The sequence below is a fragment of the Apis mellifera genome, linkage group LG8, assembly GCF_003254395.2.
Source record: "Apis mellifera strain DH4 linkage group LG8, Amel_HAv3.1, whole genome shotgun sequence".
NCBI lineage: Eukaryota > Metazoa > Arthropoda > Insecta > Hymenoptera > Apidae > Apis > Apis mellifera.
The window spans coordinates 9,476,443-9,503,570 of record NC_037645.1 but is presented as its reverse complement, the minus strand read 5'-3'; the positions used below and the strand labels follow the sequence as shown (position 1 = coordinate 9,503,570).

Below are 27,128 nucleotides of genomic sequence, written 5' to 3'. Positions count from 1 at the left end.
TCGCGAACAACAGCAACGCGATACCATAATTTTTAGATTAACACCAGCCGAATTGGCAATTTCTCAATTCTCGATCAACATTTTTTTCTGAATACTCTTTCGTCGAAAATGCACACTTTCTCCTGGCTCGACAATTTTCTTAATTCATTAATTTAATTTAATCCTCAAAATTTTTGCGATAGAAAAATTTATTTCAAAGTATTATTTTTTTTTTAAAGGATTTCGTCAAAATCCTTCTTCACTATTTCTGTTTTCTACACGTTACTTTGACCTCCTTAGAATCAAAAAAACAAGATAATATCGTATCATAAATATAATAATAAATTCAATGATATAAATAGTGTAATAAACAATATTTGTATCACATAATTAATTCTATATAAATATTCTTGGAACTTAATTCGCATACAGAACAAAAAAAGTATTCAAAAATATAAATTTTAATCAGACTTTATATTTCAATAGAAGAAACAAGTTGAAAATAATTTAAAAATTTTTTTTCAGATTCATCTGTATCTAATCTAAATACTTGAGAATTGAAACACAAAGATGATATCATACAGTAAAAATAAAGATCTAATAATATTTAATAATAAATAATGAAACAAACAACATTTGTGTTACATAATTAATCCTATGTAAATACATGCTTGGAGCATATTAATTCAAAACAAAAATATTGCATTCAATAATACAAACTTTTATCACACTTTATCTGTTATTTCAATAGAAAAGAATAATTTTAAAAAATCGTTTCAGATTCATCATAACGCATCTACCAACACTGAAGATTTAGAAAAAACACAAAGATAATATCCTATCATAAAAACAAAGATCCATCAAATATTTAAAAATAAATAACATGATAAACAACATTCGTATTACGCAATCCCCAATAAATATCAGCTTAAAAACTTAATTCAAACTTGGTACAAAAACAAGGTACAAAACTTCAAGTCCAAGAATAGACTTACATTTCGATATAAGAAACGAATGAAAAATTTCCAAAATATTAAAAACTCGTTTCCGGATTTCTCGTTCTCTTCATTCATCTACAATCGAATATTTGAAAGGGTTAAACTCGACAACCCCTTTGGACCCAGAAACTAGTTTCCCACGAAGGGGTCGTATTTACGGGGAAAAATTACGTTTTTGGGATCGCGCCGGTTCCACTTTTATCCCGAGGATGGGGATAGGCTCGCAAGGATCGAATTCCGTTTTTCTTTTCGAAAACCTCTTCCCGTTACCCCGAGCAACGGGTAGAGCCCGTTGTGGCGCGCACACACACACGCGCGCGCAATTCGTTTGTGGGAACACACTCATCCGTTATTAATAGAATCTTGCTCAAATTTCTATTTTTAGAAGGGCTTATATGCGCGCACGTGGCTTTATGTAAAAAGCTCGCGGAGTATATGATCGCCGCGGTCACGCCCACGCAGCCGAGTACTCGGGAAGCCATTGTGCCTGGACTTATCTCTAGGCTACTTCGCTCGAGCAGCCTCTAGATTTTTCACAATTTTCGAATGTACAATTATTGTACAATTATTATACAATTATTAATAATCCATTGTATTGCATTTTACAATGTTTGAAATATTTTATGGAGAAATATTATTGTGAGATATATATATATATATATATTGTTTCTTGATGATCGATTTGGAATAGATTCACAGCTGGTCGGAATAAAACATGATTCAAACATGATTGCATTAATCCAATTTATTATTACTTTTAGAATCTCTATATGAAAAATTCCTTCGTTCCGAAAACATAAGTTTCTTCATTTTTCCACGACTCGATCGATGCGATCGATGTAGGGGAGGAGGGGGGAAGGGAAAAATTTTTGGAAGAGGATATCGAGAAGAAAGGAAAGAGCGTGGTGGGGTATTATGGTTATTCCTTATGAAACATTAAACAATACCATTTTCCATTTGCTATTTCAACAGGAGGGCGATAAAAAATGCATGGATACGCGTGTATAATTGGAACGTTAGCCGGAGACACGTGACCCATCATCGTGGAACGTTTGTCTCGTTGATTGACAACGGAATTTGATTATGTTTCTGAGAATGGATGTCCGTTCAATCGTGTTAAAAATAGAGGAAGCTGGGGCAAGGAGGAAGTGCTCAAAAATTCATCGTATCGCGGAAAACTGTATAGCCTCTTTGTGCATGTATTTAATTAAGAAGTGCAACGATCTCGGTTATATATCATCGCACGCAATTCAAGAAAAAACGTACGAATAATTTTTCGACGGAAAAATGTTAATTAAATTCATAATCACGGTAATAAGAATATCTAATAAATAAATATTTATTGTGATTATTTTTTTCAATTTTTAATCTCACAATTTTTTTTTTTAAAATTCGATAAATTACGAACGATCTTCCTTTAATTATTTCGTGAAACTGTTGATTATTTTTTGTGATTATTTTTTTCAATTTTTAATCTCACAATTTTTCTTTTGAAAATTCGATAAATTACGAACGATCTTCCTTTAATTATTTCGTGAAACTTCTTCGAGTATGTGATCCCATTAAAATCCGTCGAAAGGTAGAATAGAACTGTTATCGGTGCTTAAAGCGAATCTTCGAGGCGATGAAATTCAAGCGATAACGAAACGTATTCTGCACAAGACCGAAGAAAGAGGGAGAGAGAGAGAGAGAGAAAGTCCTATTAGTAGCCATTAAATTGAACCAGCGCGGCGCATAATGCAGAAATTCTTGACTCGTTCCACTTGACCGTCTCTCTCTCTCCTTCATCCCTCCTTTCACAAGCTGAAATTATTTCCGTCCTGCTGCGGGTGTTACATGATCGCGGAAGAGCTCTCTTCGAGCCATCCCTCGAAAATCATCGACTCGATACCCCCTCCTTTCCCCTCCATCTCATAATTCACAAAATATTTCTCCATTTCCCTTCCGATTTAACTTTATTTTTTTTTCATAAAAATATTTCTTTTTATGAAAAATAGAATACGTTCTCTTATAAAAAATTTTTAAAAAAATAATTGTATCGAATAATTATTCTCAAAAATATCACGACCATTCCTTTTTTTTTTCTTTGCAATCTTTTAAAAATTTTTCTCATTCTCCCTGCATCTCTTTCGTCGAGGATTAATATTTTTTTTTATCCAAATACCACCAAAAAATTGTAGGATCGTTTATCTCCCGCGCAAAAATATCGTGTGTTTACAAACACGAGGCGATAAATATAAAAAAAGCGTAAATCGAGCTTGTTTCTCTCTCTCTCTCTCTCTCTCTCTCTCTCTCTCTCTCTCTCTCTCTCTCTCTCTCTCTCTCTCTCTCTCTCTCTCTCTCGATTTCCGTTTGCGATAACGCGATACAAGTTCATGGAAATTTCGGGATGAATGGGTCGAACGGTGTTTTCCAGGAAACTGGCTGTTCTCGTCGAGAGCCGTGTGGGAAAGAGTTGGGATATAAGCGTAGAGGATGGCCTAGTTGCCATCGCGGCCATCCGAAATATTAGAATAAGCCCACGCGCGTAATACAATCCCGTTGGTAAGGTAACCAAATTTAGCATGTGACTTAGCAGACGCCCTCGAGACACTTGCACGCACGATGACTCACCGACCGAGCAGAGAAGAAAAAACGGATGAAAAGTGTAGAACCACCTGAGGGGGAGGAGGGAGGAGAGTGTAACTGCGGAGAAAAAAGATTAACGGTCCGTGTATTATTGCGCAAGAATGTGTTTTTTCGTGCGTTATTTCAGTTCCGTGTGTTTCGAATTGTTGTCCGTAGACCGTTGGTAAGACTGATACGCAACGAGAGAAAGTGAGGTTAATTCAGCTCGCACGATAACTCGGCTCGAGATTTTGTGAATCGGTAAATTAATTATAATAAAATTAAAATTGATTTTATATTACATTTTATATTATACATGAATTATATATATATATATATTTTATATATTTTAATTAATTGTAAATTGGTCAATTGTAAAATTGAGAAAAGTGAGGTTAATTCACTCGTATGATTTGAAAAAGAATTTTTTCGTAGTTCGAGTTGAATTAAACGATAGATTTTTTTATTTCCAAGATTAAGTTTGAAATATCTGCTATATAATTGAACGCCTTGATTTTGAATGTGTCAATTTGAGAGCAAGGACAAGTCGTCTGAAATTCGATTTTATTTCAATTAGAAGTGCATTGTGTTTGGACTCCAGTCTAAGTTAGCCTCGTACCGGGGTCTAAGTTAAGCCTGCGTTTAATCTAGACTATCTTTTGCAATAGTCCTTGGTACGGTCGTGGTTAGGTCAGGGTTGGAGCGGAATTAGATGTAAATAAAGTCTAGCGGTGTAAATCTCGAGTACTTAGGCGTATTTTTTTGCAATAATCCTTGGTCCAGCCTAAACTTAGCCGTAGCGATATTCGTATTTAAACGAAGTTCAAGTATAAGTTAAATCCAATAGTTGCTTAATACATCTAATTAAATTCATTTCATTTGAAATAAATTGAAGGTTAAAATAAAATATTTGAATTGAAAGCATGTTAACTTTAGAAGAATACGTCAAATTGAAATATTTATATTGGTACAAATGATATTTCAAACTTATGTGATGTATTTATAATGTAATAGTGCAATTATGCTGAACATTTTTTAATCCTTCAAGTGCTTTTTTTTTCTACTTTCTCTTTTATCTTTGTGACAATAAAAAATCTTGATATATCATAGTCCCAAGATGACTAATACCTTGTTTACATCATATCTATTTTTTTCATTTTAATAATATTTCAACTGTGACAAAAAGTCATATATTCTTTCTATTCTTTATCTTAAAGTGACAAATCCTTTTGGAATTATTTATAATTATTTGATAACAAGTTTTTAAGCATCTGTAGAAATATATATAAGGAAGTTGTATCGCAGTTTAAATAAATAAGACTTAAATATGACCCTGATTAATGTCATGGTTTTAAGTGAACGACCTACTACTTATAAAATATTACATTTTGGCGCAAGCACAATAGATCTACCTATACAATTATTCTCGATATAAAGAAATTAATTAATAGAATCTTCAGAACGGTGTTGAAAATTTACCAGCAATTTACTCTGCTCAACAATTATGCTGAAAATTTAAAACATCGTTGTTCCTATTTCTTCTATAATCGATTTCATCTGCATCAAATTAATCTTTTCCCCCAATATTAATTTTCCTAGATTTTTAGATCAGAAAATCAAAAGTATTTTCATTTTAGAGATTCAAAGTTTGTCTTAGGTTTGATTTATTTGGAATGGTTCACTTACGTTTGATCCAGATTAGAGATGGTTAAATTTAAATTTAAATTTAAATTAAGAAATTTTTACTTCGATCGAGTTTGAGAATGAAGTTTGAGGTTAGGTTTGAATAAGATTATAAGGCGTTGGATAAAGTTTGAATTAGATTATTATAACTTTAAGAATAAAATTCGAGATAAATCTGAATCAGAATCATAATTTCTCTATAATTCTGAAAAGTCTGTGAAGGCGTTATTCCTCGGTTGTTAAAAGTAGAAACGAGACACAATGACTGGTGACGAATTTCGCGTTTCGCAATTCGGCTGAGTCATTAGCTGCATCTCGGATAAAACAAGATAGTTGGCGAACAGAACTCATCTTCAACAACAGTTTCACTCGATCCCACTTGCTCGTTATTATACAATACCATTTATATCACATTGTGTGCATATTTGTCCTACGTCCAATTACGTCCAATTGAATTCTCTATACGAGAGACAATCCCCCCTTCCTATCGAATTTTTAATTAATTATTGATAATTATTAATAATGATAAAAATTTTAATTATTATTTATTCATATATTAAAATTTTAATTTATTATTAACAATTATTCGATGATAGAAAAAAAAGGAAAATTTCAACTCAACGATTAAATTTTAATTTTTTTCTAATATTTCGTCCCGTCAAACGTTAAAATATAAAGTTTCCAAGCTGCAGTCCAATAAGAGAGAATTAATATCGCGCAAGAAGTTTGCGAGATCATAAGAATTTTGGTGCAGTTCACCGGAGTTAATTATCGCGAGATTTACGACGCAACTTCCAGTGCCGGGTTTGCCTATCAATCTCGATGAAATATGCGGCCGAGTCGCCATTGAATTTTGGCTGATCGAATTTATCGTCCTGGAAAATTTATGCGCAAAATCCATTCCGTCTGGCGAAACGAATTTGACAATTTTCGATAATGATCCGATAAAAGAAAAAAAGAAAAATCTAGGGATCCCTAGATTCCTAGATAATTCCAATATTAAAATTTTCGCGAGAAAGGAAAGGAGAGGAAAGGAAACACGATTCCCTTCAAATCTCACGATCATCGAAGAAAGCGCTTCTGTATTCTTTTACGTTTACGCGCTCCTCACTCGCGTGTAGTTAAATATAGAGATTCATTATTCACCAGAAACCAGTCTGCCAATAATACTTGGACAATCTTCAATTTCAATTTCCAACGGCACACTCGGCATCCTAATTTTGATGCAATTTCGTCCACTTTGTTGCCGCCGTTATCGAACACCTGGCTTAATTAGTCTAACCATTGTTGGTCGGCCTTTACGATGTAACATTCTGGTGAATATTCGCCAGAATTAATCGTTCGGTTCAGCGCGTTGTAAATTTTTAATCCCCCTCGCTGGAATCTGCGTTCTATTAAATAATCCTATTGCGGATCCTGTTGTTAAACAAATATTTTCTTCTCCTCTGTAATTAAATGTATCAATCTTATTTAACATATCTTTCTAATCGTTTTACGTTTCTAATCGTTTAATAAAATAATAAAAAAGAATTTAGGAAATTGAGAATTGGATAATAAAAATATATTACTTGATACTTTTAGATCATATGCATTTTCTTCTCCATTAGATCTTATTTAACATATCTTTCTAATTTTACGAGTTTAATAAAATAATAAAAAAGAATTTAGGAAATTGAGAATTGGATAATAAAAATATATTACTTGATACTTTTAGATCATGTGCATTTTCTTCTCCATTAGATCTTATTTAATATATCTTTGTAATCGTTTTATGAGTTTGATAAAATAATAAAAAAGAATTTAGGAAATTGAGAATTGGATAATAAAAATATATTACTTGATATCTTTCGATTATATGCATTTTCTTCTTAGATGTATCAATCTTATTTAACATATCTTTCTAATTTTACGAGTTTAATAAAATAATAAAAAAGAATTTAGAAAATTGAGAATTGGATAATAAAAATATATTATTTGATACTTTTAGATCATGTGCATTTTCTTCTCCATTAGATCTTATTTAACATATCTTTCTAATTTTACGAGTTTAATAAAGTAATAAAAAAGAATTTAGGAAATTGAGAATTGGAAAATAAAAATATATTACTTGATACCTTTCGATCATATGCATTTTCTTCTCCATTAGATGTATCAATCTTATTTAACATATCTTTCTAATTTTAAATTGGATGATAAAAAAATAGTACTTTTCGATCAAACATACGAGAGACGTGTATTTATTGAGCTTCCATTTCCTTTTTTCCCATTCAATCAAATAAATTCCAAAATCGTTCAAAATCTTATTATTATCTCGATTTAATATGATACAATCTGAAAAAAACAATAAATAAAACGAGCGATCATGAGAATTGCGAGACGTTAACCTAAAAGCATGACGTAGCAGAGTTAACCTAGTTGGTCGACATAACCTCCATCCATCTTTGACAAAGTTCTCGACTTGTCTCGAACAACGAAAGCAAGGATCGATTCGACACACGCGATCGAATTTCACGCGCCGTGATTCGATGGATCTTAACGCTCGTTAATCGCTCATTAACGCATTCGTTAAACGTGACAAAGCGGATGAGTCGGCCCTTGTCGCACGTGCGACAATTTATTTCGCGGCCGCGGATATTTCGGTGGCCAATAAAGTTTCCTCAATAATGATGATATCTGATAGGGATCCGATAATAGAAAGGTCGGCTAGAAGTTAGGCAGCCGGCCCAGTTTCTCGTGTATCCGAGAACACGCACGAGCACGCTCACTCATGACAAATATTTTTCAAGGTAACCCGGTTGAAATATTCTCCACCACCACCGCGCTCCCCGAGAGCGTAGCCGATTTAATAATTCCCCCGGTCCGCTTGCCAATCCGCCTGCTTGTTACATTATGCGACATAATCGCTCGAACCAATTTTCCAAATCTGATGATGAGAAGGAACGAGAAGAAGGAAAGAAAGTTTGCTGGAACAATTTTTAATAAGGGAAATATTGGATTTTTTTTTTTTTTTTTGGAGAATGTAAGATATCGTGGAATTTCTTTGGCTAATAATGATAAAATGATAAATTGACGAGTGATAAATTATAGATCATATATTTCTGTGTGATAAATAACAAAATGAATGAGACAATTGGGTAAAAAATTTTTAATGGTTGGTAGGATTGTTAGTTATTTAAGAATCTAGGAATCTAAGAATCCCTAGATTTTTCTTTTTTTCTTTTTGCGTTATTCTCAATCATTTTTGTAATTTATAAAATTAAGATAAATTTCGAATATTAATATGGATCGCGAAAATTTATTAAATTTTTAATTTTCTCGAAATGACAAATGTTCCTGATTGTATTTAATTAATTTTCTAGAGATGTTAGCAATATTTCAAATTTCATATTTATTAATATTGTTACTATTCGTTAGGAAGAAAAATTAGTTTCGCGAGTTAATTTTCTAAGAAAGAGTACAGTTTAAATTCGAAGAATTTTCGAAAAACAAACCACTCCAAAAATTGGCCCACCGTTTCGACCGGTAAAATATGACATACGAGAAAATCTAGTGTCGTATGCAGTTTCTAAACAGCTCGCAATTGGCAAGAATTATACATGCGATGTAACATGAGTTCAGAAATAATATACCATAGTTGAAAAATAAATACTACAATTCAACCCTTTGTCCAAACGTATATCGTCAAAGACGTATTAAAAATGCTTTGAAGATACCTCATCTTATCTTGTAAACAAATCTTTTAAAGATGTATCTTATTTTAATAATATCTTTCGGAAAATATCTCTTAAAAATTGTACGCAGTCACTGGATAATCATTTTTCAAATTTACACACACTGTAAATTAAATCTTTAATTATTAACTATCTAATCAGAAAACTGGAGAAACATTCAAAATCAATAAAATTTTTACTCTTCCATTATCGCACAGATCAAAATTTCTGGTTAAAAATAACCAGATTGCTATCATTGTTTACATTGTTAGCTCACTACAATATTTAAATGACGGCGTGTACGGCGTAATGCCAATGCCAAGATTTGTAAATTAGGAAATTCGGTGAGAGACGATTTGTCGAAATCTGATACGAAATCACTCAAATTAACTCTCCGTATTGGAGAAACCTCCGGAGGGAAAAGGATTTTAAATTAAAACTTGGTGCCGGATGCTACGACTATGGCTGGCGCCATATCAAAAGGCACACTTGCTCCTCACGCCAAGTATGTAAGAAATGAGAACGACTACCTCGATCACGTCTATTCCTGAGTTTCTACCTGATCAACTTCATTTCATTTCATTTCATTTCATTTCACTTCACTTCACATCACATTCACCGAGAGTAAAAGTATTATACAAGTATACGAGATCTCGTTTCTAGGTTAGCTGGCCATTTTTCATTCAGTAGCCCTCTCACGCTTTACGTATATTATTTCAAGTATATGGGAATTATACTTGTACGTGATTCCAAGAAAGTAAAGATGGATTTCAAAGATGAAAGAAATATCATGAAGATGCTGTTTTAATCTGGAAACTGGAATTGTGCCATTTCTTTCCTTTTTTCTCCTTGAATTTTTAATTTCTAAATATTTTTTTTTCTTCAATTAAAGAATTTAATAAATTTTTTATAAAAATATATGAAATCATTTTTTTTTATTTGAAAAAAAAGTTTTAAAATTAAAAATTTTATAGAATGTTAAAACTTTCTTGATATTATTTCGAATAATTATATATTTTTATTTTTTATATGAAAAAATATCTTTTATAATTTGGGAAACGATGTCTATCAATATAAATATGGTTCTCGCAGTGCCATCTTCTTGTAATAGCGCATCAACTAAATTATGAAATGATATAATAAAACCCAGATGATAGTTTTACAGTAATGCTATCCATCTTGTGGTGCCATCTTTTTTTACCTGACTGTGAACATTTTAAAAGATCAAATGATAATAAAGATTGTAATTAATTCAATTAAAAATGGAATCTTTTATTTTTTTCAAGTTAATAATTTAGTTTTATATTATAGTTTTTATTATTTTATCGTATTACTATATCAACATTTTACACAAAAAATAATATAACATATTTAAATACATAATATATCTAAAATATTCATTACCATATTCATCATTATAATAAAAATCAATTCTTTTGTACAAAATTTATTTTCAATATCAAGATTAATTTAATTAAACAATTTTACAATTTTTTTTTATGTAACATCAATATTAATAATATATTTTAACTATGTCCAGAATATAGATTCAAAAAATTGCAGATTAATGATAAAAAATTAAATTTCTTCTTGTTGAAGAATCCAAGATGGCTAATTCGATAAAAGAATATATTAATAACGATGGAATACATTTCTCCATCATTTTCTAAAATTATACGGCGTAGATCCACGCATCTGGAAGGAGCTAAAATAAATTTAGATCGACCTGTTACGATGAAGGCCGTGCCAAGCTCTCGAATCTCGTGGCAAATGTGTGTACAACAACGATACACAATGCTAATTACAATATCACTATTTTCGTGCCGCTGTAAACTCGGAAGCCAACACGTCTCGATGCGATTCAATTCATTTCCATCTGTTATTTGTCGTCAAACAAGCAATTTTCGCGATTTTGTTAGTAACAGTGGGTGTTTCATGATTAATTTGAATTATTTCATCTCATCTCAATGTACAATTCGAATAAATATACAAATAAATCGAATTAAATATTTTTCTTTTACCTTTAAAGATCTTTGAATCGTTTAAATTAAAGATGTATCGTAAAAATTTTTTAATATTAAAAAAATTAATTTTTAAATTAAAAATTTGTTTAAAAGTTGGAAACTCGAGAAATATTTCATAGAAAATTTCAAATTTTAAAATCTAAAAGTCGAATAATTTAAAATTTTTTCTAAACAATTTTGATAATTAAGATGAACAAAATTTTTTTAAGTTATAAATACAAAAAAATTATTATTATTATATATATTATGTAAATAAAACGTCAAACAGTACAATGAATTCATTCTCAAGATCGATGTGGGTACACATGAAAGTCATTCAGAAGTTAAATGGCACCAAAGTAGAATTGCATTACGTTAAAATTTATTATAAATTCAATGACTGCATTGTATAAATTCCAACAACGTAATACGAAACTTTTAATAAATTTTCGTGTCCATTTGCTAGAAAATCATGCGAAGAAAATTATAACAACATGCAGTCTCGTTTTATTTGTTTTTTTTTTTTCTTCGAAAAATAAAAATCTAAACTTTCTGTAAACCATGGTAACCTTCGAAAAGTCGTATATTTTTATTCCTTTCGTTCTAATTATATCCTTTACGTCGTCACGATTTGTTAAAGTTTTATCGTCTTTTTCAAAATTTTTTTCCTCTAGCTTTTCTCTCTTTCTTCTCTCCCTTTTTTTCTATTCTTTTCAACAATGACACTTTTTTATGAAATTTAATTCTCAATTAAATTGAGTATCAGTGACAATCTAAAGATTCTTAGAAACAAAATTGCTATTTTGAAAATTTGGAAATAACGGAAATTTCGAAAATACCTATCAAAATAAATCACACGATAAATTAAGAAAAGTGAGATCTGTATTTAAAGATCAAAAATACTATATGTGATGCTTCTACTAAACAATGTAATAAAATTATTACTAACCATCTGTTTTATTCGCCATTTTGTCTCATATTTTTATCTAATCTTCTCGAAGAAATTGAGAAGAAAATTAAAAATATCCGACTTACGTAGACGGATTATACCGATGGACCTAATGGGTCAAGGATAATATCGATTAAACCAATTAATTCTTAAATTATAAATATATGTTATATATATATGTATATTATTTAATTACAAAATACAAAATAAGTACAATATATATATATACACGTACATACAAAATATAAATTTTTCTCGGATCTAAACCAGCCAATTAGGATTTACTTTCCTAGAAGAATCTTGCGGGTGGCACCAATGCTTTGACCCGATTGGGTAGCACCCTTATTGGAACCGGCTTGCAGACCAATCACGGTTTGCCCAGCACGCAGTTGCTCCTCGGTGAATTCGCGTTTGCATTCATCAGCTGGTTTGGGTCCTAGATAGGGTCCTTTCCACTCTGGATGTTTGTACGTCTATGGAAATAAAGGACAATTTCGCGTGAAACCAACGAACTTTAGAAAAGTTACTAGTTACAAAAATAATAACCTAAAGAAATATTATTAGTGATATTTTAAATATTTTAATATAAGAAAAAGCTTTCAATTTGAATTGAAATTTGAAGCAATGCTGAATTTCATCCCATTCATGATATATATTATTGATCCATTTATGGATTACTTCATTACTTCATGTTAAATATTCAATGCTGTTTTTTTGGACATTATACGTCTATTTCGTTATACGTAACGACATTAATATCGTTATTCATATCTATTATTCATGATGCTATAACTAAATGCACTATAATTGATATTGCACCATTTATATTTAATAACAATACGTATAAATCAACTCTTATTTTAACTCACCGTACGACCAAGAGCGAAGAGGGTCGTCACAACCTGCGCGATGTCTTTTTTCTCCCACAAGTCGACTGTTTGGAATACATCAACGTCAGCTACGCCATAATCCTTCAAAGCTTTTTGGAACCTAAATTCGAAAAATAGAATTTAAAAATCAGATAATATAATCTGGTTGAATAAATTTAATTCATAGTCGCAGTATTATATTTTAAATATTTTTTTCAAATTTATTACGATTATATTTTTTAATTTATCATAAAACAAAATCTTACGCGTTGATGTTTTCCATCATTTTGAATTGGCCACCGGAACTGTTTATCTTCGAGATCGATCCTGGGGAAATCTTGTTCATCAGGTGACACAACACTTGCCCATCCTTAATAACATCCTCGAACAGTTCACCAGGTGGGAATTTTTTGCCCAAAATAGACTCGATCCATTCTTGGGCTTCTTTCTCCTGTTCTGGATTACGCTTTGCAGCGATCTACGAGAAAAATTAAAATGAAATTACTAATTCTCATAAATAAAGATCATTGGTAATCGTAAAATTTATATATATTCCATTAAATCTAAATATACGTATATATTTTTTTATTAATCAACAATCATTTACAAAATTCTACTTTCATACAATTACATACATTTCTAAGAAAAATATTTTTAAAGACATTTCTAAATATATTTTGCAAATTCTTTCAAATTTTTGAAAACCAAAATTTAAAAAAAAAAAAGAAACGACATCCTCTTTGTAAAAACTCTAATAAATACGATTTATTAATACGATAAATTAATTTTAATTTCAGCAAATTGTCGCCGTTAATAAAAGTCACGATAATTCACAAAATGGAAAGCCATTCTAAAGCGAGGTTAAGTTTGCAACGAGTCCCTGCGAACCAAACGATTCGTCCACGATTACCGATCGACGATGCGCAAAGATCCTCGTGTTATCATACCTTGGCGCGCACTTGGCGTTCGAGAGCCATCCTTGTATCCTGCGTAGTTTCTTGAAGAGGACTGAAGTGCTTGGTCCGAGGGCTGCTCCCTCTTATAGTCGTGAAAGATGGCGGGAACACGGCCCACGCTCCGGAGGAAGGTGTCCAACACGGGTGGAGACCTCGTGCGTTTCGAAAAAGACCACGCTACATCCGTGTCCGTGTACGTGCTTTCCACGCTTTTCGACGATCTAATATTAGCGGCTTATTCACTTGGATAGTAGGATTTCCAAAATCGCGGCTGCCAAACTGCATCTCTACGATAAACACGGGAATCGTTCCACATGCAATGGATAGGATATAGGGAATATGGTTGTGATCACATGGATTTAAGAAGAAATCCGTGAACAAGAGTGCAAGTTTATTTAAACTCTCGAGAATTGTCCTCGGGGACCGTCAGATATTCAGCACGGTGTTCACTTTTGCAAAGAATACTGTCAAAAGTTTTACTCTTGAATAATTTCATTCCAAGAAATTTTCTAAGAAGAAGTATTCATCGTTAAAAGGAGAGATGTATACATGTGAGAGGTATTAATATGATTTTGAAATTAATGAAAATAAGATGAATCAAGTATCTATGTATATATATATATATATATATATATATATATATGGAAAATGATTATTTTGTACAGTTTATTCTGTAATTTGTTTCACATTTTCAATATGTAGTGTCTAGTTTGTTTGATCCTTTTTGGTAGAAATATTGGTAATAACTTGGAAGGCTGACTAATTCTAGGCAAATTCTACTTCCGTTTTCTTGATTATAGTGATTGTTCACTGACTTACTTCTTTCTTTTATTTTGAACGATCAATCATGTTATTTATTTAAATATTGACTATGTTGAAGTATATTTGTAATAATAATAAAATCTAAATTTTGTAAATAAGTTTTTAAAAAAATTTTAAAATGAGTTTTTTATCATTTTATCATTTTTAAAAAAATGATTAATAAATTTTAAATTTAATTGTAAAATGATATAAATAAAATATTGTATATGATAAGTAAAAAAAATTTTTACAAATTATTGAAGATATCTAAAAAAAAATCTTCAGTTTGATTCATATTAGATAGTCATATTAGTTTCTTAGATTCTTCATGACTATAAAATGAGTAAAATATTTAAAAAGGAAAAAGATATTTTAATTTACGCAAGATGTTGTGTTTTCTTTAAAACGTTTTTTCTTTAAATAACTAACCGTTATATAGGTCGAGTTATTATTGCGTTGATCTACTTTTTGAATTTATGTAGAGAGCCAACAAAAACCCGCCAAAATATAAATAATTTAAAATTTTTTATTGAAGATGGCGCTCTTCTATAAAGATTTTTTTAAAATTTTAAATCTAAAAAAAAAATTCAATTTTTTTATTTACAAAATATATATATTCTTGAAGTTTGATTATTTATTATAAATTAAAGTAAATAAGAAATATAAGGAACATGATAAACACTTTATAATTGTTATTTATATATTTTAAAATCATTCTTTCCCTTTTGAAATTACATACACAAATGAATATATAAAATTTAAATTAGATAATATTGATACTTCTTAATTGTAAAAAAAATTATAAAGAATCGTTTTTCATGATTTAAATTGAAGATCTTGTTAAATAATTTTATCAAAAAACAAAAATGAAGAATTGTGCAATCATAACTTTTATTTCAATGATATAAAAGATTATTCACTGGCGAAATCGTTAGCTAGTGACTCAGGTTTAAATATAATCACGACATCCTGCGTATTTTCATTTCCTCTTTTTGTTGTCAATATGCTTTTTATCGAATTCAATAATTTTGATTATTTCGAATATTTTTAAATCAAAAACTATTAAAGTTCGTTCATTTAGTAATATTATATATCAATATTATATGTGTTATTAGAATTTTTAATAAAATATGTCTATATAATGATATAATCTGTGTAATAATGTAAATATGATACATTTAATACGTTAACCTGTTAAATAGGAAATTATTTTTATCTTTTCTAACGATTATCTCTCAAGAAAAATAGATGAAATTAATTGTCAATATTTAATCTCTATATTTAATTTTGAATTTAAATATTTATAATTTAAATGTAAATCGTTCAAAATAAAATCTTCACGCAATTTAGGATTAATTATTATTATATTTTTATGAGAATTCGCATGCGCGTAGTATTCAAGGTATTCTATTATTAATATCTATTAATCATTTATTCAATGTTAAAAGGAATTCAAAGTGTTATTATATAGTTAAGGATTTTGAAAATTTATATCAATATCTATGAAATTTATAACATGAATTTATCAAAAAACTTTTTATTACTCTATTGAGAAATATAAATAAAAGTTTAATAATATTTAAAATATTAAAAAAAAAATGTTTTATTACTTTTTTAATGTTATGTTAAAGAAAATGATATGTTATTAAAATTTCATTACTCGATTTATTAAAACATAATATCTATGTTATAATAAATTTTATTAAATTTTTTGAATAAGAAATAAAGTGATAAAAATTGTTTTTAAAAATATTAATATAATATAGTTTTATTTTAGATTTATTTTTTCATAAAAATTTATTTCATATATCATTTTCATCAATTATTAATTATATATTATGTATATTAGTTATATTAAATCAATTTTTTTATTTGATTAGATTCAATAATTTAAAATTATATTATACACTGCAGTCAACAGAAAAAGAATCCCTACAAATGCAACAACAATGATGCCCTCTTAAGGATGAAATAGAAAACTTGTTTATCCATAATCTGCCGCTTTTCGTGAACTTATATTATTACTTTACGTACCAGAAAGTGGATAGAAGTTTTAAAAACGTAGGTTATTTTTTCATTATTCACAGGATTTATTTTATATTCTTTTTTTCTCTGTTTCTTTTACCATATTTCAACTCACATGAAGCCATAAAATATTGCAGTTTGAAGCGTTCCAAGTAGAACTGTGTTGTGATAGAAAAATGCACTCGATTCTGATGGATGAAATCTGTCGAAAGTTCTAACAGTGTTTAATATTTACTCTCATCTTCTTATAATTTTGTGAATTTTATCATTAATTAATAATGTTATATTACTTATAAAATAATATAAATAATTGTGACTTAAGTAAGGTTATAATTAGGTACGCTTTTAAAGGTTATGTTTTTGATTTCTCCAATGATTTGACAGAAAAGTTTCAATGTTTAAAAGATATTAATTTTTATTTCTTTGTAAAAATAAACGATTTTATGTACAATAATGAGATGTAAATAAATTTACTTTTTTAATAAAGCTATTGTACATTTTGATAGTACTCGTATGATTTTGTTATAATAATAAAATATGAGTTTAATTCACATTATATTTATAATGTATGATAATTTAATTCACATTATATTTATTACATATAATAATTATATTTATTAATCATAAATAATTTAAGAATATTTGTATATATAAAAAGTTTATTGATTTCAATCAGTAGGATAATCACCAAAGAAACATGGCACAAAGATTTCCTGTACCAAATACAGGGAATAATGGTCCTCCTCCACAAAGATATGCAGCATCATCTGTGCCTCCAAATCTTCGACAGTATTCTGGTCCAAATTTTCCTGTAAGTATTTAATAAATAAATTGAGTTAAATGAAATAAATTTATAAATCAATTCATTATGCAGATGCAACAGAGATCTGGATTTACTCCTCCTCCACAAATGGCCAATGCAGGACCTGGACCAGCTAGTATAATAAGAGCAAATCAACCTTATTCAAATATGCGTCAAGGACCTATGCCTACTCCACCAGTTGGGAAAAGAAGTGCAGATCAACGTATTCCTATGTCACAACAAAAACCGTAAGTGCATTAATAATGCATGATTTTATTAAATTTTGCATTTATATTTATATTATTTTGCTCATTAACTCATTGCATTAAATTATTAATAAATGCATTGATTAGTCATTTTTATTGAAAAATAATTCTTAATATTTATTATTTCATATTTCAAAAAGCAATATGTCAATTGATTAATTTAATTTTTTAATCATTGGATTATTAAATTATTTTATCATTGAAATTGCAATATTTTAAAAAACCATTCACCAAATTCACCAGGAACTTCACTGCATTTCATAAGCTTCAAAATTGGTTTATTGATTTTTGAATCTATGATTTTTACACAAACTCATATAGGTATTTTTGGAACAGTGATTTTTCACATTCCACATCCAAGAAGAAGAAAAAGTTGGCAGATAAAATATTGCCACAAAAAGTGCGCGATTTAGTACCTGAATCTCAGGCTTATATGGACTTACTCGCGTTTGAAAGAAAATTAGACGCGACTATAATGAGAAAACGACTCGATATACAAGAAGCTCTCAAACGTCCAATGAAACAAAAAAGAAAATTACGGATATTTATTTCTAATACATTTTATCCGGCAAAAGAAGCTGGTGAAGGTGAAGAAGGATCAGTTGCATCTTGGGAACTTAGAGTTGAAGGACGTCTTTTAGACGATACAAAAAATGATCCTAATAAGGTGAAAATTATCGTAGAAGAAGAAATAAACGATCGTTAAAAATGCAAAATATTAATATATATTTCAATTTTAGGTGAAAAGAAAGTTTTCTTCCTTTTTTAAAAGTTTAGTTATAGAATTAGATAGAGATCTATATGGGCCTGATAATCATTTAGTTGAATGGCATCGCACATTAACAACACAAGAAACAGATGGTTTTCAAGTAAAAAGACCTGGAGATAAAAACGTTCAATGCACTATTCTTTTACTTCTTGACTACCAACCTTTACAGGTAACTTTCTTTATATTTTTTTATTCGTTCTTTGCTTACTTGATTACTTAATAAAACTTGCATAAATTGAATATCAAAAAATAAGTATTTGAAATAAAGTCTGATCAAATTGAAATATTAAAAAAAATTTCTCAAAATACAAATATTATAATTTTTATAATCTAAAATAAAGATAAAAATTTTTTGTATATTTCTAATATAATTAAATAAAATAAAAATGTAAATATGATTAAAATTTAAAAAAAAAATTTTTTTGTTACAGTTTAAATTAGATCCTAGATTAGCACGACTTTTAGGTGTACATACCCAAACACGACCTGTTATCATATCCGCTCTTTGGCAATATATAAAAACACATAAACTTCAAGACAGTCATGAAAGGGAATTTATAAATTGTGATAAGTATTTAGAGCAAATATTTGCTTGTTCAAGGATGAAATTCGCCGAAATACCACAGCGTTTAAATCCATTACTTCATCCGCCAGATCCAATCGTAATTAATCATGTTATTAGCGTTGAAGGTACTTATTAATAATAATTAATAAAAACATATTTATATTTCATATTTTAAGATTTTTGTAATATACTTTTTATTGGGTTTTAAATTAGGTACAGAAACGAAGCAGACTGCGTGTTATGATATAGATGTAGAAGTTGACGATACATTAAAAACGCAAATGAATAACTTTTTACTTTCCACCGCAAGTCAACAGGAAATCCAGAGTCTCGATAATAAAATTCACGAAACGGTTGAAACAATTAACCAATTAAAAACAAATCGAGAATTTTTCTTAAGCTTCGTCAAAGATCCTCAACAATTTATCAATAAATGGATAATTTCGCAAACAAGGGATTTAAAAACTATGATAGATGTTGTTGGAAATCCAGAAGAGGAACGTAGAGCAGAATTTTATTATCAACCATGGGCACAGGAAGCCGTTTGTCGATATTTCTATACAAAAGTTCAACAGAAACGCGCGGAATTAGAACAAGCACTCGGTATTAGAAACTCATAGGTATTAGGAACTCGTAAGTATGAGAATTTAAAATATCAAATTCAAGACATCGCTATGTAAAGTATTTATATAAATCTTTTTCTTGTTCCAATTGCGAAACTGATCGATTAATGTGTCTTACGCTTGACTTAGTGTTAGTCTCTGATATTACAGTACGAATGATACCATACAAGTGGCATATTTTTACGAATGTTCAAAATAATGAAAAAAAAAAAAAAATGTATAGTAATAACTAAAGAAATAATATCACGATTGCAGATTTATTTACACGAATGTATATCGATCTCGTAAATGTTTATTCAAGTAATTTTCCCAGATCTTTTTTTCTATGAGGATATATATTATGATCCGCTATGCGCACTATAATAAATTCTGTATAATATAATGAATAAATCTTTGATATAATTCGCTGAAATTACTTTAAATTAGACCTTATGCTAATTTTAAGTAAATTTTTTTTATTACAACAATATAATTATTACGTTTAAAAAATTTAATTTCAATTTTAATTTTCTAATGATTTAATTCAAAAAATTAAAAAAAAAAAATTTATTACATCTTTTTTAAATTTTCTAAGTTTTACTTGTCATTATAATACTTACCATATACTACTTACTATATACCAAAATATATAAAATTTTTATTTATAGAATTTGATTATTATTATGATATTAAAATAAAAGAAATCGTATATTTTTTTATTATTCAATTCTTATTTTGTTTGTGCAAGTAAATACAATCTCTTACATAATCAGTACATGTCGATGCAAAATATTGTTTCTTCGTGGAAACGGCAATATCGCCAATTTAAAACGTAAAAAACACGAATTCTAAATATTCATTCTAAATATTTCATCTTTTTCAATTTTTCCTTTTTTTTTTTTAATTTTTTTTATTTCTTTTTTTTTTTATTTTTTTTTATTTATTTATTTATTTTATTTTTTTTTTTTTTTTTATCATACCACGAATGCGGAAGAATTTTTAATCGGTGTAAAAGTGCTTTTCTTTTACTTAAGAGTATTATGAATTTTATGAATTTGATTCCATATTACAACATTAACATTCCAAACATTCACACGATGGGAAATTCCAGTACCATCTTATACGTATTTATTCTTTTCCTTTTTTTTCTTTTTCTTTTTTACGAAACATTAAGTATTTTTTATATTTTTTATATATATATATTTTTTTTTTTTTTTTTTTTGCCAAACTGTTTGCCAAGAAAATAATCCTGAAATCGCATCATTTCAATTACACACAAATTCCTACGCCTTTCTTTTTTTAGATACATGAAGCCGGAACGATACATATGTAAGTATATGTTACGAAACATTTTTCACATGCCGACGAGTATTACACGTAAAGCAATTGATCACGTTTCTATTTTATCGTATAACATAGAACAAAAAAACAAAAAAGTCGTGATACGACATTTCTTCTGATGATAAAATTTAAAAACTTCATAATCTTTTTTTTCATTTTCCTTTTTTATGTATCGATGTATCGATGCGATGAACATAATTCTATCGAAGGTCGCATACAATGTTAAATCACAAGTGCACCAATTGATTGTATCGTTTCTAATAATACAATAAACTTTGATTAAATTCTGACATGTTCGTTCGACATAAAATCCATCGGTAATATAATATGTCATATAACTTCCTCCTCTCAAAATGAACGAGCACGTCATACAATTGCATTGTTACATCAGATCAAGGTTTATTGTATAATTTTACTTTTCTAATCTTAATTATACATTCACATATATTTCATCATATAAAGTTTTAAATATATATATATAATTGGATGACAAGATTTTTTTTTTCTCCTTCTCTTAATTGGATATTATTCATCTAAATTGTATGAAAGTTTTAAGGATAAGTAGAGAGATATTCTAAGCACATTTTTCTATGATCATGATCTATAAAGATTATACTTTGCCGAACAATGAAATGGCAAATGAATCTTTATATACTCAAATATATTTCATAAAATAATCATGATCATTAGTCCTTGTTTGGATAAAATCATTTTTTGTTCATCTTCTATATTTTCTTTTTTTTTTCTTCTTCTTTTTTAACTGGGGTTTAATAATACTAACGAATATCGTACGCTTTTCTTCGCAATATGAGATAAATATAATCTTCAAATATTTTATTTTTTTGTTACTTGAAGATATATCATTAATATATTATGTAGGTATTGCTTTTTTTTTATCCAATGTAAACACAAAATTCTCTGTTTAATAATTTTTCATTCAACATCCGATATTATGTATTCGATCTTCGATAATATATCCATCTTATTATTCTATATGCCATTTATAATGATTCTGTATGCATCTATATGCATATATATGTAAGAGGAAGGTAAATTTAATTTATGCAGTCTTTTATCTTTTTTTTTTTCTTTTTTTTTTTTTTTTAGTTTTAAGTAATAATGCAAGATACATCAGTGCAAGAGATCTTTCAAGTTTCCGGAAGTTTATATTAAATTTACTTCCTTCCTCTTTTATAACTATGGATACGTTTTACACAATAGCTCGTATGTTAAATGACCATCAATAAACCGTATAAATGTCACCTATAATTGCACTATATTTGTGAATTTTATCTTTATAAATATCAATTTTTTTGTACTATCTATACATAATCATGCGTTTACAAATTATTTTATCCAAACGAGGCAAAATAAAGAATTTGTATCTATATATATCATCTATTTCCTTTTTTTTTCAAGACAATTGATTAAAGATTGATTAAATATTATTTAAACGAGTATAACACCTCTATAAATATAAATTTAAAATCTTGAAATTAACAACATGATTATATAAATAATAAAGTATTTAAAAAGATTATCGATACAACGTTAGAATCTAAAAAATTTAATTTTTTATTTAGGAATGTTTATATTTTTTCTTTTTTTTTAACGACTTAACAAAAACTTCTATCGAATTTTAATCAACTGTTATTCAAAAGGAAAAAAGAATCACAATAAAACTTACAACAGAATAAATTTTTACTTCATAATAATTTTCAATACTGATTCGGTTCTGGAGCAACGATAGGTGTCATTTCCACGTTTTAATTATTACTATGCCAGTGATAATATCATCTGAAACGTACACGCTTTTATTATATTATCAAACAGATTTCTTTTTTTCTTTTTTTTTCTTTTTTTTTTTTTTTTTTAATTAATACAAGCATTCGATGCGAAATTTTGCATATCTAATCTCCCTTAAAATATCTTCTAAAATAAATAAAAAGTTGTAATAATTCATTATACTATAATATAAAAAAAAATCGATTATTTTAACCCAATTGTATTCTCAGTTGGGATAATTCAATAACATAGGATATGCAGAAATTATTTGGTATAGTTACAGTGTTTGGAAATATTTTGTTAGTTAATCATTCTTAATGACATAAATATTACTACGAACAATGGAGTATAGAATGCATACAAAACTAGAATGTAGAAGAATGTTTTCTACTATACATCACATTGGATGGATCGTACAGCAAGGCAGTTCCGTGTACTGTGAGGTTTATTACTTGATATGCGATGCGCACATAAATAACTAACAAAGTTAGCCGTTGTACTGAGATAAGTCAGATACTAATGCTTACGATTTCAATATGAAATAATATACGCTAGAATAAAAATGTGCAAAGTCATTTGATGGATTTTTTCTTTTTTTCTTTTCCTCATTAAATTCGATCCAAGTATAATAAAGTGGCATTTGAGTCGCGAGTTGTGCGCAACTCATTAAGGCTTGAATATGTCTTTGACTCGTTCCAAATCTGAGCAAATTTATTAATGCTTCAAAAAAGTCCTTATAAACACATTAAGTGTTAAGAAGAACACAGAAGTTCTTCAAAGTGTTTTAGCTTTTTCAAGTAAATCATTAATGAATTTCTGAAACATATAAATAAATATATGAATTTTTGTTAGTGACAAATAGAAGTTTATGAATAAAATTATAACATTAAAACCATAAAAAATACATTATGATCAAGATTATTAATTCATTAAAAATATGTGATGCTATTTTTAGATAGAATTAATGAAAACTAGTCACAAAATACCAATTTTAAGAAAATAATAAAAGTATTAGTTTTAAGAAAAATAGTATTATACAGTAACAATATTAGTAACAAAAAGATTACAAGATAGACTTACTTACATTTATATCATGTGGTGGTTTCTTTGTATCAACTAGTAATTCCTATAATAAAAAGTAAAATAATAAATAATCAACTTATATTCCGATAATAATTATTTAACATATATTTACATACTTGCAAAAATCTTCGTCTATGTTCATCACTATCCATATCAAGAAGTTCATCTATATCGATTTCAACTTCTCGATTTTTACCACTTTCATTCTGCAAATTAAAAAAATTAAAAAATGGTCATTATAATTATTTTTTAATATAATATTTTTCAATTACAAGATGCATGAATTTTAACTTACAACTGATTCATATAATTTCTCTAACTCATCAAACAACCACATTTCAACTGCAAGTCTTTTACGAATAAGAGACATCTGATGAGATCCATACTTAGCTGTTAAAAATTTTTCCCTGCGTTCCTTTACCTCCCCTTTCTCAGTAAAAGCTACATGCAAATTTGCACGAGCTGGACTGCGTTCTGCTGTAAGTACTCCACCTCCTTCCATTATAAAACTACCTAATAATTAAAGAAAAAAAATAGAAAAAATTGTGTAATAAAATAAAAAATTGAAAAAATAAATATTTTAAATTAAGAATAAAAAATTGCATATATGTTAATGTATGTCTTTTTAAAAATTTATTTAAAACATTAAATCTTTAAAAGTTTAATAGCATTTATTGTATTATAATCAGTATAAATATTTAATAAGAAATGTTAGATAGATAGTTAATAAAATAATTACAATATTAGAAGGAAAGGATAAAGGAAAAAGGAAAATATGAAAGAAATGCATTGAAGTACATAGAGAGTATCTTTATATATATATGTCCATCTAAATATCTTTATTATTTTATGGCATATAATGCATATTTTACAAAAAAATAATTACATAAAATAAAACTCGAATACATTTTAATTTTATGAGAACAAAAATTGTATTAAAAAAGAGATAAAAAGTAAACACAAATTTTTATATTTTTTTTTTATCTTTTGATATGATTTTCTTTCTTTTTTTAATACAAAAAAATAATTACAATTCACTGTATTAATAAATCGCATAGAAAGAATGAAACTGTTACAATAAAAATTGAATAATAAATAAGTAAAAGTAAAAAAAAATGTGAGAACAAGAAACTTTTTCTTAACGCATTCATATTTGTTCCCATGGAATTAATTATGTGCATGATTTATTTGACAAAAAGTAACCATTTAATCGATTAACAAATTGAATCAAATTAATAAAAACACATAATTATTGCGCATAAATCAATCATAAATATTATTTTTTCACTTAAGGATATGAAAAATCACACACATGCTAACCGTCTTTTGCATGCTACAATAAACAATGGGCTCCTGATTTTATTATCTCAAACGTTATTGAATGTAAATGCAACCTCGATGAAATATGACGCTTTGGCTATACAAATACTTAAGGAATATCGAAATAAAATTATGAATAAATTATTAATAGTCTGATAAAATGTGATGTGACAAATTAAAATAAAAAAAAAAATCATACCGACAATCGTGTAAATAAAACGATAGGGGTAGATAGATTCGCGTTTGGTATTTTAATAAATCAGCAAATTCATGTCAGCATAATATAAACAAAAACCAAACCTATGTTATTCCATTATGAATACATGAATTAATAAAAAAATAATATTATTAGCGCATGTTCGTATAATCACTTGATATTACTTACACTCACTTCTTCTATCTCAGAATGTAAACTATTCGAATCGTAATACAGTATCGTAATGTCCGAATCCATACGAATAAACTTTCTTGAAGTTAGTCATATGTGATAGTATTCTACACTAAGAGTTACCATATACTATACCATACAAAATATCCCTATTATATGACGAATTATAATTCGAATTAACTAGGGACATTTTAACATAGAAAATTTATTATTTAGAATATCATAAAAATATTCCAATTAGTAGAATTATTTTATAATTATTAAATCACATTGCTTTTTTGCGTATATATATATATATATGTAAATACGTAAATTCAAATATATATATATAGTTATTATTAGTTAAATGTAAAATAATTTTATTTAACAATGAATTATATCTCATTTCATTTAATGTAAATTTACATTTTGCTTTATTTATAATGGAATTAAGCAATTAATAATTAATAAACAATGAAAAATTTCTAAAATAATATCAAAATTAAATGGAAAGAAAAATAAAAAAAATAATATATAAATAAATTGAGATAAATTATTTATTAATCAAAAATAAATCAATCTTGACTGGCATCAACATTTTCTGTTTGTAAACCCTTAAAGGAAGCAACTGGTATATAAGTAACAAGGGTATATAATTTGTTTGCAGAATCTTCATCATCATTTCTTCTTCTGCTTAATCGTACACGAACTCTAAATGGTACATTCCTAAAAATATAAAATATAAAATATTATGTTATTAATCATATTTAATATACATATTTAATATATAATTTAGATATTTAGTTCTAATTTAAAATTAATTAGAATTAATTAGAATTAAATATATAAAATTTACCTAATTCCTTTAGACCAAAGTTGTTTATTGAGTCGTGTATCAATTCTCACATCTGGAGTTCCCATTTGTTTTTCAGCGAATTTGCGAATTTCTTTAATAGCTCGTGGAGCACGCTTTTTAAATCCAACACCATGGAGACGTTTGTGGAGATTCACTGTATATTCACGAGTCACAACCTCGCTCATAGCACTTTTACCTTTTTTTTCCTTGGATTTAGCCATTTTATACTAAAAACAAACATTTTTCAAACTTATATGACATAACTTACGATATGACATAACCAATCTTCAATAATAAAAGAAAAAAAAAGAATTTATAAAATAGAATTTAATTAAAAAAAAATATAGAATATATACATTATAAAACTAATATGTCATAAAATATTAAGTTTTACAATTATTTAAATTTTATTAGTATAGGAAAAGTAATAAACAATAAGCATTGCATTTATATATTCTAATTATAAAATATGTTATATTATTAACAATAATATTAAATTATTATGTAGTATTATTATATAGTAATTATTTGACGTAATTATACCGAAATTTACTTATTATTAAAAATACATAGACAGATGTTTCTTGATTTTATTTTAAATGAAACTGTCAGTACCTTTTCGTTTATACGCTTGAATGTAAAAGAACTATAGATCTTAGCGTTCCTAAACTCATCAGTTTGTGATAGATATTGATAAAATTTATTGAATAAAATATTTTTATAATTAAAATAAATTTGTTTCCTGTTTCTCTCATAATTTATCATCAATATATTAAATACATAAATATACAT

At 27.7% G+C, this 27,128-nt stretch overlaps 4 protein-coding genes and 1 long non-coding RNA gene across 11 annotated transcripts; 1 reads left to right on the top strand and 4 right to left on the bottom strand.

Moving 5' to 3' along the window:
* Positions 1 to 5,889: 5,889 nt before the first annotated feature.
* On the bottom strand, positions 5,890 to 8,245 carry LOC102655302. The gene is made up of 3 exons (XR_411074.3): positions 7,679 to 8,245; positions 7,382 to 7,598; positions 5,890 to 6,712 (listed from the first exon to the last, which is right to left on the bottom strand). It is a non-coding gene; the product is annotated as an uncharacterized LOC102655302 (long non-coding RNA).
* A 3,838-nt stretch (positions 8,246 to 12,083) lies between these two features.
* LOC408972 (muscle-specific protein 20) lies at positions 12,084 to 13,902 on the bottom strand. Its single transcript, XM_006568030.3, has 4 exons — positions 13,746 to 13,902; positions 13,065 to 13,276; positions 12,799 to 12,919; positions 12,084 to 12,402 (listed from the first exon to the last, which is right to left on the bottom strand). Exons 1-4 carry the CDS (start codon positions 13,773 to 13,775, stop codon positions 12,211 to 12,213), a joined length of 555 nt encoding a protein of 184 aa, XP_006568093.2. The 5' UTR covers positions 13,776 to 13,902; the 3' UTR covers positions 12,084 to 12,210.
* A 2,588-nt stretch (positions 13,903 to 16,490) lies between these two features.
* LOC552582 (brahma-associated protein of 60 kDa) lies at positions 16,491 to 19,827 on the top strand. 4 transcript variants are annotated; one of them, XM_006568029.3, is made up of 7 exons: positions 16,491 to 16,616; positions 17,260 to 17,391; positions 17,455 to 17,630; positions 17,985 to 18,315; positions 18,389 to 18,586; positions 18,849 to 19,107; positions 19,196 to 19,827. In XM_006568029.3, exons 2-7 carry the CDS (start codon positions 17,278 to 17,280, stop codon positions 19,600 to 19,602), a joined length of 1,485 nt encoding a protein of 494 aa, XP_006568092.1. In that variant the 5' UTR covers positions 16,491 to 16,616; positions 17,260 to 17,277; the 3' UTR covers positions 19,603 to 19,827. The 4 variants fall into 4 exon arrangements, with proteins under 4 accessions (XP_006568092.1, XP_006568090.1, XP_006568091.1 ...); XM_006568027.3 differs by having other exon boundaries at positions 17,970 to 18,315; XM_006568028.3 differs by having other exon boundaries at positions 16,503 to 16,616; positions 17,257 to 17,391.
* A 959-nt stretch (positions 19,828 to 20,786) lies between these two features.
* On the bottom strand, positions 20,787 to 25,617 carry LOC552560 (protein phosphatase 1 regulatory subunit 14C). Of its 3 annotated transcripts, none has more exons than XM_006568024.3 (5): positions 25,499 to 25,617; positions 24,089 to 24,306; positions 23,910 to 23,999; positions 23,795 to 23,836; positions 20,787 to 23,526 (listed from the first exon to the last, which is right to left on the bottom strand). In XM_006568024.3, the coding sequence occupies exons 2-5, from the start codon at positions 24,293 to 24,295 to the stop codon at positions 23,485 to 23,487; spliced, it is 381 nt and encodes a 126-aa protein (XP_006568087.1). In that variant the 5' UTR covers positions 24,296 to 24,306; positions 25,499 to 25,617; the 3' UTR covers positions 20,787 to 23,484. The 3 variants fall into 3 exon arrangements, with proteins under 3 accessions (XP_006568087.1, XP_624939.1, XP_006568088.1); XM_624936.6 differs by having other exon boundaries at positions 24,089 to 24,302; positions 25,499 to 25,599; XM_006568025.3 differs by having other exon boundaries at positions 25,505 to 25,585.
* A 398-nt stretch (positions 25,618 to 26,015) lies between these two features.
* Positions 26,016 to 27,087, bottom strand: LOC413875 (60S ribosomal protein L31). Of its 2 annotated transcripts, none has more exons than XM_397314.7 (3): positions 26,952 to 27,087; positions 26,337 to 26,563; positions 26,016 to 26,206 (listed from the first exon to the last, which is right to left on the bottom strand). In XM_397314.7, the coding sequence occupies exons 2-3, from the start codon at positions 26,555 to 26,557 to the stop codon at positions 26,056 to 26,058; spliced, it is 372 nt and encodes a 123-aa protein (XP_397314.1). In that variant the 5' UTR covers positions 26,558 to 26,563; positions 26,952 to 27,087; the 3' UTR covers positions 26,016 to 26,055. The 2 variants fall into 2 exon arrangements, with proteins under 2 accessions (XP_397314.1, XP_003251167.1); XM_003251119.4 differs by having other exon boundaries at positions 26,880 to 26,957.
* Positions 27,088 to 27,128: the final 41 nt, after the last annotated feature.